The 13580-nt window shown below is 37.8% G+C and overlaps 1 protein-coding gene across 4 annotated transcripts in view; it reads right to left on the minus strand.

The window, feature by feature from the left end:
• Positions 1 to 13580, minus strand: part of Cip4 (formin-binding protein 1-like Cip4) — a 668861-nt gene that overhangs the window by 241800 nt on the left and 413481 nt on the right. For all 4 annotated transcript variants that reach the window (XM_067142577.2, XM_067142575.2, XM_067142576.2 and 1 more), the window contains exons 2-3: positions 13285 to 13400; positions 13150 to 13200 (exon numbers count right to left, since the gene is read on the minus strand). In XM_067142577.2, coding sequence (XP_066998678.1) covers positions 13150 to 13200; positions 13285 to 13400 — 167 coding nt within the window. The remainder of the gene's footprint in view (positions 1 to 13149; positions 13201 to 13284; positions 13401 to 13580) is intronic.

Below are 13580 nucleotides of genomic sequence, written 5' to 3' on the forward strand. Positions count from 1 at the left end.
TAAATGTGGACGTTCGTATGAGTAAATCATGAGCGATTACCCCGCGGCAAGATTGTCGAAGAGCTTCCAGATCGTCTAGAGCTTCAGGTATGAGATACAAGTTCAACGCCTTGTCGGATGAACCTGGGTGTTCCAGCTCCATTCCATGGTGACGAAAGGACCCTACAGAACAGATTCAATTGCATGGTGACAAGGAGACCTGGGAGTACGAGGTTACCTGGTAGGCGATTCTGAAGACTACGAATATCTACACCACGATGATATGCAATTCAACCTGCATTTAATTTGAATAAACTAATTTCTTTAAAGAAATCTTAATTTTCTTGTAGATAGGACCTATCCTCCTGTACCAAGTCCTAACTAACTTTCACCTAGGACTGCCCTGAGAAATGTTCTGTGCGCTTTTAAAATCAACAGTAGAGTTGGGCTATATTTTACTGGTACAGTATATACATACGTACGATAGCAGCAAAACAACAGACAATGAAATGATCACTTATCTGCTGTCCGTGTTTCCCCGGCAACGAAGTATTTATTTATTATGTACAGTAGTTTGATATGTTGTAAATTCAGTGTTATGTTGATTTCTGCAATTATGATTCCTAAATTAACTCCACATTGAACAGTACGAAGAGAGATTTATTACTCGCACACCTTTTAGTGATAGACACCTTAGTGCTGAATCGGTCGACCTCGGTTATCTTCGAGATTCATATTGGCAACCTTTGAAACACAAACTATGAATCGCCTATGCATCGCTGTGTGACATCTGGCATACACTTTACGTACTAGTACTGTCGTTTACACAGCAAAACCAAACTATAGAATTCATGCTAGGAACAAGATTCGCATCGAGAAATGTTATATAATGTGTGTGTGACACAGTTGTTGGCTTAAGATAATGAAGGTATAGAAAATTCATATCGATCGATCATATTATCAATTCAATTCACATTTCATTTCCATTCAATTGGCAGTATTGCCGGAACTGGGAGAGCTCCCTCCTTACTCCTCACCCATGTACAAAAATCTCTCACTAAAAAGTGTGCGAGTAATAATAATGAGGCACCAAATAACAGAACAGCCCTCCTGGTGGCCATGATCGTTAAGGCGCTGAAGACTAAACGGTCTGACACTGAGGTTAGCCAGTTCGAGTCCCGTTGGTCGAAAAATATTTCACCATCAGAATGTTGGCAGGCAAGGTAGGAGAGGTGGTGGTATACAATTTCTAATCACTAGATTGCGTGCCAAAAGCCTGGATTAAAATTCCAAACCTCTCCGCAGTGCTCATATGGAGTGAGGGCATATGACGCTGTTGATGATTCATCCGTCGGATGGCGACCTTAAGCTTTGAGCAGACCCCTTGGTGCTATTCGACAGGAGTAGGCTATGTGCTGGCACCGAGTTTCACCCTCTCCCTACTATCATATATCACATCATTCATTTCATCTCATTAACTCCTCTGATGAGGTTGACGTCAGGAAGGGCATCCGATCATAAAAATCCGCCACGACAGATTCATCTTACCTCAAACTCGACCCCGTAGGAAAACTGGACAAAGGTTGGACAAACACACCAAATAACAGAACAATGTTATTAAATAATTACAACTATTACCAGTCATATTTTTATTCATGTGTATTCCACAACGCATTTCAGAGCTCGTCAGGCGACGAAATGGTTTTAATTATTTAACAACGAATTAATTCACAGTCACGGACAAGGCCTACATTAAAACAGGGTTATGTTTAAGAACAATGTTAGTAGTCATTGACAGTTCCAACGGGATCAGTCTTACATCAACGAAAGGGGACAACAGAGCGCCCAAGAACCGTCACCACAAACGAGAATCATGGACGACTATCAGTAGCGTAGCCAGGATCGCCCGGTGGGGGGTTTATAGTTACAAAATAATGGTAAAAAACAATGAAGGTGCAAGTATAACTTGACATTACAAGGACACTGATATAAGTGAATTACAGAACTTGCTACAATCATGTCTCTGAAAATGTATTCAGTTTATTGTTTATTGTCAGGTTTTTTTTTCCTTTTTTTTTCTTTTTCTTTTTGTAAACATTCCATGGGGGTTCTAACTGTTAGAGATCAATGTGCCCTCATATTGTGTATTCTTTGATAAACTCTGTGGACTCGGTCACCTGTGTCCCACTATCAATAGATGTGTCGGATTGCAGTTGTACATGTAGCGAGATGCAGTAAACTGGAGTACTAGCAGAGTGAACTTGTACAGATATATAGTATGGCTTGTGATGTTGAATAAACCAGTATTGTAACTAATGTGTGGTATCATGGTTATGTTACTCCACGCATAGCCCGATAGATAGTCAGCCTACAAAGTTATGGGCCCAGATCGCCAGTCTGCTACTGAAATATCCAGTGTATTCCAGAAGTATCCAGAAGTTTCCAGAAGATCGACAGAGCTACAAGGTTCCACAAAGTTCCAGTGAGTTGTTTTTTTGGTGTGCTTGCATGAATAGTGAAGATTAACCAGAGACAATGGCGATGAATGAAATGTATCACATTCAGCAGTTTTCGGGTGGAGATTTTTGCAACTGGTCCTTTAGAATGAAGATTGTATTACATAAAGGTCAAGTGTTAGAAGCTATGGAAGTTGCCGATTTTGGTATGAAAACTGAAAATCCTGGTAAGGAAGCAAAAGCCCAGGTGTTACTCATTGCTGGTGTAAGTGATAGTCATGTTAATTTTCTGAAACAGCATAATTCAGCTTAAACAATGTTCAAGAGTTTAGAAGGTAATTTTAAAAGTAAAGGGGAAAGAAGTCGTTTATATTTGAGGAGACTTTTGAATGAATCTATATATGATGGTTGTAGTTCATTAGCAGAACATATTACGAAATTGGAGGACTATTTCTCACAACTGAAGGACGCCGATAGTGAGTTATCTGAGGATGACAAAATAAATTATCTGTTAGTTTCAATGCCTCATAGTCATGATTCAGTGGTGACAAGTCTTGAAATTCAACCAAACTTAACATTAGACTTTGTGAAAAATCATCTGTTAGGAGAAGAAGAAAAACAGAAGAAACTTCAAAATTCCGATACCAGAAGTGATCATATTTTTCTCTGCTTTCGATGTAGTAAACCAGGTCAAACAATATCAGTGTAAAGAGCATTCCAATTCTTCATACAGAAGCTTCTACAGAGGAAGAATAAAGTTTACTCCAGATAAAGGAAGAGGATCTTCAAGGTCAAGAGGACATGGTTGAGCACATTCTCGTACTCCAGTTTCCACAAGCCGCGGAAATACTTCATGGAAAATGGACAGCAGGGAAATAATTTCACCACTGAAGAAGATGCCAAAGTGACATTTTATGCAGAAGATGAAAATGAAGTTCAAAGTGAAAGTGAGTCAGGGCAAAGTTTAAATTCATGTAACTCTGACAACATTGTGTGTAATGTCGAGGAAAATAAGCAAGTTAATATTGATAGTGATCTTGTTTGGTGTGTGGATTCAGGTTGTTCTGATCATTTTGTGCCTGAATTAGATGTTTTTGATACCTAAGTGAAATTAAGAGTTCCAAAGAAGATAAGCATAGCCAAAAATTGCATAAACATTGAGGCAATTGGTATAGGGAATATTCATGCTAATGTGCAAATGTATGCAAATGGAACAATTGTCCCTTGTACTATTAAAAATGTGAATTATGTAAGAGAACTCAGAAAAGAAATCTATTGTCAGTGTCAACGTTGGAGCAGGTTGGCTGCAAAGCGATAATTGAGTGGTAGTGACAAAGCTTTCTTGAATAATAGATTAATACTTTCATGACAGAAAGATAGTACACTGTACACAGTTGAGATGAAAGTTGAAAAGTCTGATGCTAGCTATGGTAATTCTTTGAAGAATTGTAAAGTTAATGATAATGAAGAATTAGAGTTATGGCATAGAAGAATAGGTCACTTGAATTACAAAAGTATAAGTACATTAGCAAAGAAAGATCTAGTTAATGGATTAATTAACTTACTGGTAATTGTGATAATTGCATTCTTGGAAAGATGACTACATGACCATATAGTGGTAAAAGAGGCAAGTCAAGTAAGCCCTTAGAGCTTGTTTATACTGATGTGTGTGGTCCAATTAAACCTTTGACATGGGATGGATATGAATATTTTGTAACATTTACTGATGATTTTTACATAATTTACTGTGGTCTATCTATTAAGAAATAAGCATGAGGTATATGACAAATTTGTTGAATATTATAATTATGCAAGAAATCATTTCTCTAAATACTTGTTAAAACTTAAGAGCAGACAATGGAGGTGAATGTATTAGTAATAATATGAAAAGTTTCTGCAGAAGTAGGGGTATAAAGCTAGAATATACAGTTCCATACAATCCAGAAATGAATCCAGTGTCAGAAAGAATGAATAGAACCTTAGTAGAAAAGGCTAGAACTTTATTGACTGAATCTGAGTTAGCCAAAGTAATGTGCAGAGAAGCAATTTATTGTTCAACTTATTTAACAAACAGAAGTCCAACTGTTTCTTGCAACAAAACTCCTAGTGAACCATGGGAAGGTAGAAAACCCAATTTATGTAACCTTAACCTTAGAGTTTTTAGCAGTATTTCTTTTAAGCATGTGCCTAAACAGTTCAGGAGAAAACTAGACTCAAAATGTTAAAAGACAGTTATGGTAGGCTAGGCTCCAGCTGGAAGTTGGAGTTTATGGAATGCAAAAAACAAAAACATTGTTCTAGGTCTCAATGTGATTTTGACTAACATAAATTACGAAACAAGAATGTAGTAACTGTATCAGTCCAGTATCACCCTCAAAATGTTACTGTTCAATCAGTACTGGGAATGAAGATAAAGGTAAAGCAGGTAGTTCAGATCAAACTGGAGAAGATAAAAAAGAGTTAGGAGGAAACCAGTGTGGCATGATGATTATGTCACAGATGTGGATAAGGTGGTTGAAGAAGCAGAAGAAGAGATGCTATTTGCATTATTTGTTCAGTCACAGGTAGATGTCCCATCAAATTACAGTGATGTTAAGTTTGGTAGCAATAGATTACAATGGGAAAGAGCTATTGAGGAAGAGCTACATTCACTTAAAGAAAATGCTACATGAGTAGAAGTAAAGAAACCAAATGTTGAAACATTCATAGATACTAAGTGGGTATTTACTAAGAAAGAAGTAGGCGGTTCAATGGTGTACAAAGCAAGATTAGTTGCACGTGTTTTTTACCGAATAACATAAATGAGGATACTTATTCACCTGTTGCAAAATTAGAAACTTTAAGAATATTGTTATCAGTTTCAGTTTAAAATAATTTGGAAATTCGTCAAATGGATGTAAAAAAGTGCTGTTTCTGTACAAAGAGATCAAGGAAAATGTCCTTTTGAAACCACCAATAGGTGTGGAAGTTCAGTCTGGTTCTATACTCAAATTGAAAAAAATCACTATGTGGACTCTGTAAATCACCAAAATATTGGTATGAAAAATTTACGGAGAAAATTGAGGAGTATGGGTTTCATAGGTCAGGGAATGATTATAGTTTGTACATCAAAGATAATTGTATGTGTTGGTTTATATGGACGATTTGTTAATTTTTTGTAATGATTTGGCAGAAAATAACAAACTGAAAAACTTCTTAAGCCTGTATTTTAAGATGAAAGATCTAGGATCCAATAAACTTAAATATCTAGGTATGTGCATTGAAAAAGTTAACAACTGTCTGTGTATCGATCAAACAAGCTATTTGATGAGTGTCTTGCACAGATTTAATGTGTGTGCGTGTAGATTGGTACAAACACATATGGACAATAATCTTAGAATCAGTGAAGATTGTGTAATTACTCCTGATAAGGAAAAATTATGTAGATCATGAATTGGTTCACTTATGTATGCAACAAATGGTTCAAGACCTGACTTAACTTTTGCAATGTCCAAGCCATCAGATGAGCTATGGTTAGCATTAAAAAGAGTGCTTAGATATGTAAAAGGAACTTTAGATATGAAAATGAAGTATTGTAAATCAAATAACTGTGATGTGTTAACTGGACATGCAGATGCAGACTTTGCTAGAGACGTTGACCGTAAGTCAACTTCGGGATGTGTATTTAAGGTGTTTAATGACACGGTAGTTTGGAAATCTAAGAAGCAAAGTGTTGTGGTGTCAAGCACTGCAGAAGCAGAATTAATCTCATTATGTCAAGCTACCGAAAAGGCAATGTTCTTGAAAAAAGTTTTGGTAGACTTAAATATTGATATAGGATGTATAACCATATTTGAAGACAATCAGAGAACAATAAAGGTTGTGAATAATCCGAATCAGAAGCGAATGAAGCACACAGACATTAAGTATAACGTTGTAAAACATCAAGTGGAAAAGAAGCATGTACAATATATGTACAATCTATTGAAACGGACAAGCAACTAGCTAATATGTTAACTATGCCTGTAAACTATGTAATTCTTAACAACTGTATGAAAGGTCTTGGTTTGTAAAAATGTTGAGATGTTCAAGTTTTGTAAATGTAAATATGAGTTTAACATTGAGGGGGGGGGGGAATATGTTAGGGATCAATGTTCCCCCTCATATTGTGTATTCTTTGATAGAGACTTTTAGTCTGCGATATTGTATAAACTCTGTGGACTCAGCTGTGCCCCACTATCAATACACGTGTCAGCTGTACAAGTAGCAAGATGCAGTAAGCTGGAGTACTAGCAGAGTGAACTTGTACAGATATATAGTATGGCTTGTGATGTTGTGATGTTGAATAAACCAGTATTTTAACTAACATGTGGTATCGTTATGTTACTCCTCGCATAGCCCGATACATAGTTCGCCTACACTAACCCCCAGTAATCTCCCCCCCCCTTGGCTACACCATGGACGACTTCTCCAACAAGTGTTAAAAGTCTCCAAAGCGTAGTTGACGACGATCGTCTGTTCGGCGGATGTTTAAAGGTAGTCTACACAAACAATACATTTCGTGGATGATATTGCCCTTATAGCTGAAACTGAGAAAGAGATAGAAACTCACTAAAGAAACTGAATGATCTACTAAAACTAAAATGCAATATGAAGGTTAACAAAACAAAAACCAAGATAATGAAATGTACTCCGGATGGTAAACAGGATGTTAATGTTTGGTTGGAAGGAGAAAAATTGACTCAAGTAAATCAGCTCAGTTATTTGGGAAGCATCATTACATCTGATGGGAGGTGTGAAAAGGACGTCCGTTCTCGAATAGCCCAGGCTAAAGAAATTTTCAATAAAAAAAGAAGCCTATTGGCCTCCAAGGCAATATCACTACCAGTAAGAAAGCATTTCATTAAGAGCTTCATTTGGAGCATTGCAACCTATGGCTCTGAAACCTGGACTCTATTACAGGCTGATAAGAAAAGAATAAATGCATTTGAAATGTGGTGCTGACGTCGAATGTTACCAATTCCCTGGACTCACAGGCTAACAAATGAAGTTCTCAAGAGAGCTGAAGAAACCATCAGTCTAGAGAAAATGATCGCGAAAAGAAGATGTAGTTGGACAGGTCATTTACTCCGGCATTCATCATGGTGTACCACACTGCTTGAAGGGAAAATGGAAGGAAAGACTAGAAGAGGACAACCTAGAGCAGGGCTCCTCGATGGCATTAAAGGGCGACGTCCATATCAACTAATCAAGCAGCTGGCTCAGGATAGAAGGTCGTTGGACAAGGACAGTCATGCTACCCACCAACCATCAGGTTGAGGAGAATGAGAGAGAGAACCCACACCGAAGGATTGCCACGCCACAGTGTTTCACGTCTTCCCTCAACTCACCGTCAGTGTTCAGAATAAGATCACGGTGGAAGATAACTCCACGAACCAGATTCAAGGTTTTGTGCTCTTCCACTTTGACGGGGATTTCGCCAAAGTGGTCGCACTTAAGCAACCGATCTGCTTAGAACGCAGTGCTTGACTTAAGGAGCAAAGTACCACTGAGCATTTTTTCAGATCCTTACATTCACCGTATACACCTTCGATGTGTCGATTGAAGAGAATAGATTTAACCAGCCTGAAGTCTTGCCCATCAGTTCTGGTAACAACCAAGGCAATAGGGAAGCAGGAAAACAAACTCATAATAATAATAATAATAATAATAATAATAATAATATTGGCTTTACGTTCCACCAACTATGTTTACGATTTTCGAAGACACCGAGGTGCCGGAATTTAGTTCTGCAGAAGTTCTTTTATGTGCCAGTAAAATTGGGACTTACCTTAAATCACAATTCACCGAGCTCGATAGCTGCAATCGCTTAAGTGCGGCCAGTATCCAGTATTCGGGAGATAGGTTCGAACCCCACTGTCGGCAGCCCTGAAAATGGTTTTCCGTGGTTTCCCATTTTCACATCAGGCAAATGCTGGGGCTGTACCTTAATTAAGGCCACGGCCGCTTCCTTCCCACTCCTAGCCCTTCCCTCTCCCATCGTCGCCATAAGACCTATCTGTGTCGGTGCGACGTAAAGCAAAAAAAAAAAAATCACAATTCAGTTGTTGGATAAGTGAAGGGAGTAATGTGGATACACTTTGGGCTAAATTTAAAGGAGTCATTTGGGAAGGAGAGAAAAGATTTGTACCTGTTAAGGGTAAAATGACCTCAGACCCTGTTTATTATACAAGGGAAATAAGAAAATTAAAAGGAAAATGTAGAATAGTAAACAGGAAAATCAAAAAGGGTAAGGAGAATAGAGAAACTCGAAAACATCTAATGAGGGAACTGAATAGAGTGAAAAAGGAAGCAAAAGAGAATTTTATGAAAGGCATACTTCAAGAGGGTAATGACCACAAAGGGAAATGGAAAAAGCTGTATTCATATATTAGGAATCAAAAAGGAAAAGGAATCCAAATTCCTACAATGGTGGGAGAAGGGGATGAACACTATTTAACAGATACCTACTGAGAAAGCAAATCTATTTAGTAGGGAATTCAGAGATTCAGTAGAAGATTGTCAGGAGTTGGAAACCGTAACAGAAGATACAGAGGGAGAGACACATAGGGAAACAAGAAGCTTCTCATTCACAAATGAAGATATTTTCAGAGAAATCCAACTGCTTCAGCAAGGAAAAGCAGCAGGAAGTGATCAAATTACTGGGGAGGTATTAAAGACAATGGGGTGATACATAGTGCATTATTTAAAATTTCTCTTTGACTATATAGTGTAATACCAAAGGAATGGAAGGAATCTATAATAATACCAATTTATAAAGGAAAGGGTGATTTAAAAAAAAAAAAAAAACAGAGAACTACAGACCAATCAGCCTGACCAGTATAGTTTGTAAAATACTGGAGAGTTTCATAGCAAAGTACATCAGAGGGATATGTGATGATAAAAATTGGTTCATGAGAAGTCAGTATGAATTTAGAAAGAAATTTTCTTGTGAGGCACAACTGGTGGGAATTCAGTAGTACATATCAGATCAGTTGGATTCAGGAGGCCAGTTAGATTGCATAGCCATAGATCTTTCCAAAGCCTTTGATAGAGTGAAACATGGAATATTATTAAAGAAATTGGAGGGAATAGGATTGGACGTAAGGGTTATACATTGGATAAAAACATTTCTAAATTCAAGGGTTCAGAAAGTCAAAGTAGGAAATAATATATCACAGGAAGAGAAAGTTTGAAAGGGAATTGCACAGGGTAGTATAATCGGTCCATTACCACATGATTTAGGGAACAATATAACATCCAAAATAAGATTGATTCCAGATGACATAATTGTATATAAGGAAATAAATAACATTGAGGATTTTTCAGAATTACAAAGGGACCTTGAGAGTATCCAACAATGGGTTGAAGAAAATAATATGAAGGTTAATGGAGGCAAATCAACTGTTACAACATTTACAAACAAGAGCTTTAAAACTATATTTCAATATACTTTGGATGAGGTAGTTATCCCAAAAGATGGCAAGTGCAAATACTTAGGTGTAAGATTTGAAAGTAATTTGCACTGGAAAGGTCATGTTGATGACATTGTTGGGAAAGTATACAGATTGTTACATGTCATAATGAGGCTACTTAAAGGATGCAACAAAGAATTAAAAGATAAAAGTTACTTTAGTATGGTTCGTCCATTATTGGAATACGCAAACATTGTTTGGGATCCTCACCAAGAATACCTAATAAAAGAAATAAATAGTGTGTAGAGGAAAGCAGCAAGATTTGTAACAGGAAATTTCAGGAGAAAAAGTAGTGTATCAGAAATGTTAGATGAACTTGGGTGGGAAACTAAGTAAGAGAAGGGAGAAAACTAGACTTACAGGATTATATAGAGCCTATACAGGAGAAGAAGCATGGGGAGAAATCCATGAGGCGCTTCAGTTGGAAAATAATTATATCGGCAGAACTGACCACAAGTATAAAATTAGAAGGAATTTAAGCAGAAGCGATTGGGGTAAATTTTCATTAATTGGGAAGGGCGTGAAGGAGTGGAACAGTTTACCAGAGGTAGTGTTTGATCCTTTTCCAAAATCTGTACAGATATTCAAGAGGAGAATAAATGAAATATTCGAGGGAATACGACCAGTGCAGGCTATTGTAAATAAAAAATGTGTGTGAATAAATTAATTCCATCCCCTGGTCTATGGAGTTTGGACAGCCGAAGTATGGGACTGCCTGTAGGGGTGAAGTACAGTGGGGACTTTGAGAGCCCTGGGACCACTACGGTAGCTGTAAGGGCCCTTCAGGAACTCTGAAAAGTGGTGGCAAAAGGGGCTCTGGTTAAGACGCAGCAGTTCGTTATGCTACTTAGGTTCCAAAATGGGTTTAAAAAGAAGTAAATAAATACAATGTAAATTTTAATCTTATACCAGTTGTATAGTATTATTTGAAGTAATTCCACATACTGTATATGAGTTGACTATGTTTGTAAGTACAGGAGCTATTATAAGTAGAATTTTGTATACAATATAAATTTATTCAGGATGAGCTGTGTGTTTATTAGAAAAAATTGTTAGCGTAAATTGTACAATACTGTATTCTAGGAAAATTTTCTTCTTCTCTTGTTAATTTAAAATTTAGTGCTTGACAATAATGTATTTTAGTGTACCATTTGCCACCAACGTAGACACCTCATTTGCAAATAAAGAGATTTTGATTTGATTTGATTTGATTTGATTTGATTTGATTTGATTTGATTTGATTTGATTTGATTTGATTTGATTTGATCTGATCTACTGACATGAGCCTGAATATATGAGCACCTTCAAATGTCACTGGACTGAGTCAGGATCGAACCTGCCAAGTTGGGGGTCAGAAGTCCAGCACCTCAACTGTCTGAGCAACTCAGCCTGGGAACTCTCACACTGCGCTTGTTCCCAGGAGGTTGCCCCCCTGAGGGAATCAAAAGTTACAGACTTCGGTGGCGAAGGACCTTGGGCAGGGTTGAGAAGTTTCTAAGCCATGCCCGAAATAACCCTACCCAAATGACACCTACTCCAATTGGGGACCTCTGTAGCCGACCCAACCTGCCAAGGCAAAACCCACTTGATCGTAGCACGTATTGCCCGGGATCCGACGTTGAACAATGCCTACCTAATAGGGGCTGACTGACGCATTGAGCACTAGGACTCCCTTTCCTCACATCATCCACAATAGCGTGTAGAGAGTCATAAGCATACATTTTTTTTTTAAGTCCTAGCATCCGGATGTGCGGGTATTTGCATTGTCGAGCAGATACTACTGCTGAGTACATGGCGCTCCCACCCGCCTGGATTTTTGCGATAACATCGGGCTTTCCAGCATAATCGCACATGTAAAAGGCACCTCCCCAAGCAGCACGCGTATCAAAAAGTTTGATTCGGTCTACAACTAACCCTCAAGAAAAAATAAAAAAGAAAGAAGGGACCGATCGTCACATGACCCTTCCAGTCAGTTTCTACGACAGGCAAGGATTGCCTGCGATGTATTCACCCCGACTATCCTCAGAGGGTACAACACATGTTCCCAAAGCCACAATCCATTTCAGCGTCAATGTCGCCCCTTATAGTCGCCTCTTACTACAAGCAGAGGATACCTTGGGTGCATTCTTCATCTGCGTCCCCCAACATTTTACGATACACTTTACAATATGCTGAAATTCCATCATTTACCAATATGTCCAACCAACCACTCAATTCGGAAACACTTTACTATCTAGCCAAAGTTTATAAAACGTACACTGCTTGTTAGCCACTGTGATGAGTTTTGAGCGAGTATCCTAGAAATGAAACAAAAAAGAATTACATAGAACAGTTGAAAGAAATGATACAAGGCCACATTGAAAACTGTAGAATTGTTGTGCACCTCTTGTGAAAAAAAAGACCTGAAAAAGAAATGCTACAATAGCATGGGTTACGGCAGACTAGATAATAAAAATATCCCCAAAAATCCATCATTGGGGAAAGATTTCCCTGACTTTCCAGAATGTTGTTGGTTTTAGGATGTTGACAGTTTTCCTGCCGATGATGAAGTCAGTATAAAAGATGCACAGAAAGCATTCAGTAGCAGAAATCTGCAGCAAGATCTAGTTTACATCAAAACCACCTTCGGCAAATTGCCGATAGCCATAACGAAGTTACTAGCCATGGTCGCCCACTTGCTCATTGGCAGTTTTGGAGGACTTTCGAATGTCGCTAGAGTCTGCCTGTCGGAGTGTGGGTATAGCATCGAACAACAAGCTACAGAAAGTGATCGATTCAAACACAGATTTCAAATTCGTGTGATTAGTTAAACTTTACAGTGGCGAAAGCTTAGCTTATGACTAAGTTTAATGAAAAATTTTACCTGACATGACCATTTAAGTTTGCGCCTGTCACTTCTTGTGACATGGAAAGATGGTTTTCCTCTACAGAAACATTGTTTTCAACAAACGTATGAATCTGACTGAAATAAATTTGGAAATGTAATTAGTTATTTCATGGTACCAACAAAAAAAAAATTTGACTGCATATTTTTTAGTGATTTTTGGTTCCATTGTGCATGTTTTGGACATTTGATAGTGCATACTGCATGCATATTTTAAGCTTCTATAGTGCATGAAAATCGTGTCTTCGCTTATTAACATAGTCGACCACAGCCTCTTTGGTAAGTGCCATCATGACTACCCCATATGAAAACACTATCAGATCTCTTAATTACTCACTGATAATCTTCTTCGTCCTTCTTCTTTGGCTGGTAGCTTTTGACAAGTCTCCTGGAACCAACAAAGAGCATATGTAGTTGATAGATATTTCACTAATTAAGCTGTATACATGCCACATTTTAAAATAATTCTTACCGCAATTTTGCAGCGTACTCCATTTCGATTTGACATCGGTCGCGGATAAAGTGGCCATATCTCTCTAAAAATTCAATTCCCTTTTGTGTGTGAAGTGAAATATTGTCGTACTGGTCCTGTAACAACAAAAATTGCAGATTAATTAGATAAAAGTCCTCTAGTAACCGAGCGAATGCTTCAAATATACTTAGAAATTAGACTTTTTTTTTACAAGTTGCTTTATTTTCAACATATCAGAGACTTGCATCAGATGCACTGCTACAAATGTGCACAAAAAGGGAAGAGACAAAATCCAA

Source organism: Anabrus simplex, chromosome 3 (assembly GCF_040414725.1).
Source record: "Anabrus simplex isolate iqAnaSimp1 chromosome 3, ASM4041472v1, whole genome shotgun sequence".
Taxonomy (NCBI): domain Eukaryota; kingdom Metazoa; phylum Arthropoda; class Insecta; order Orthoptera; family Tettigoniidae; genus Anabrus; species Anabrus simplex.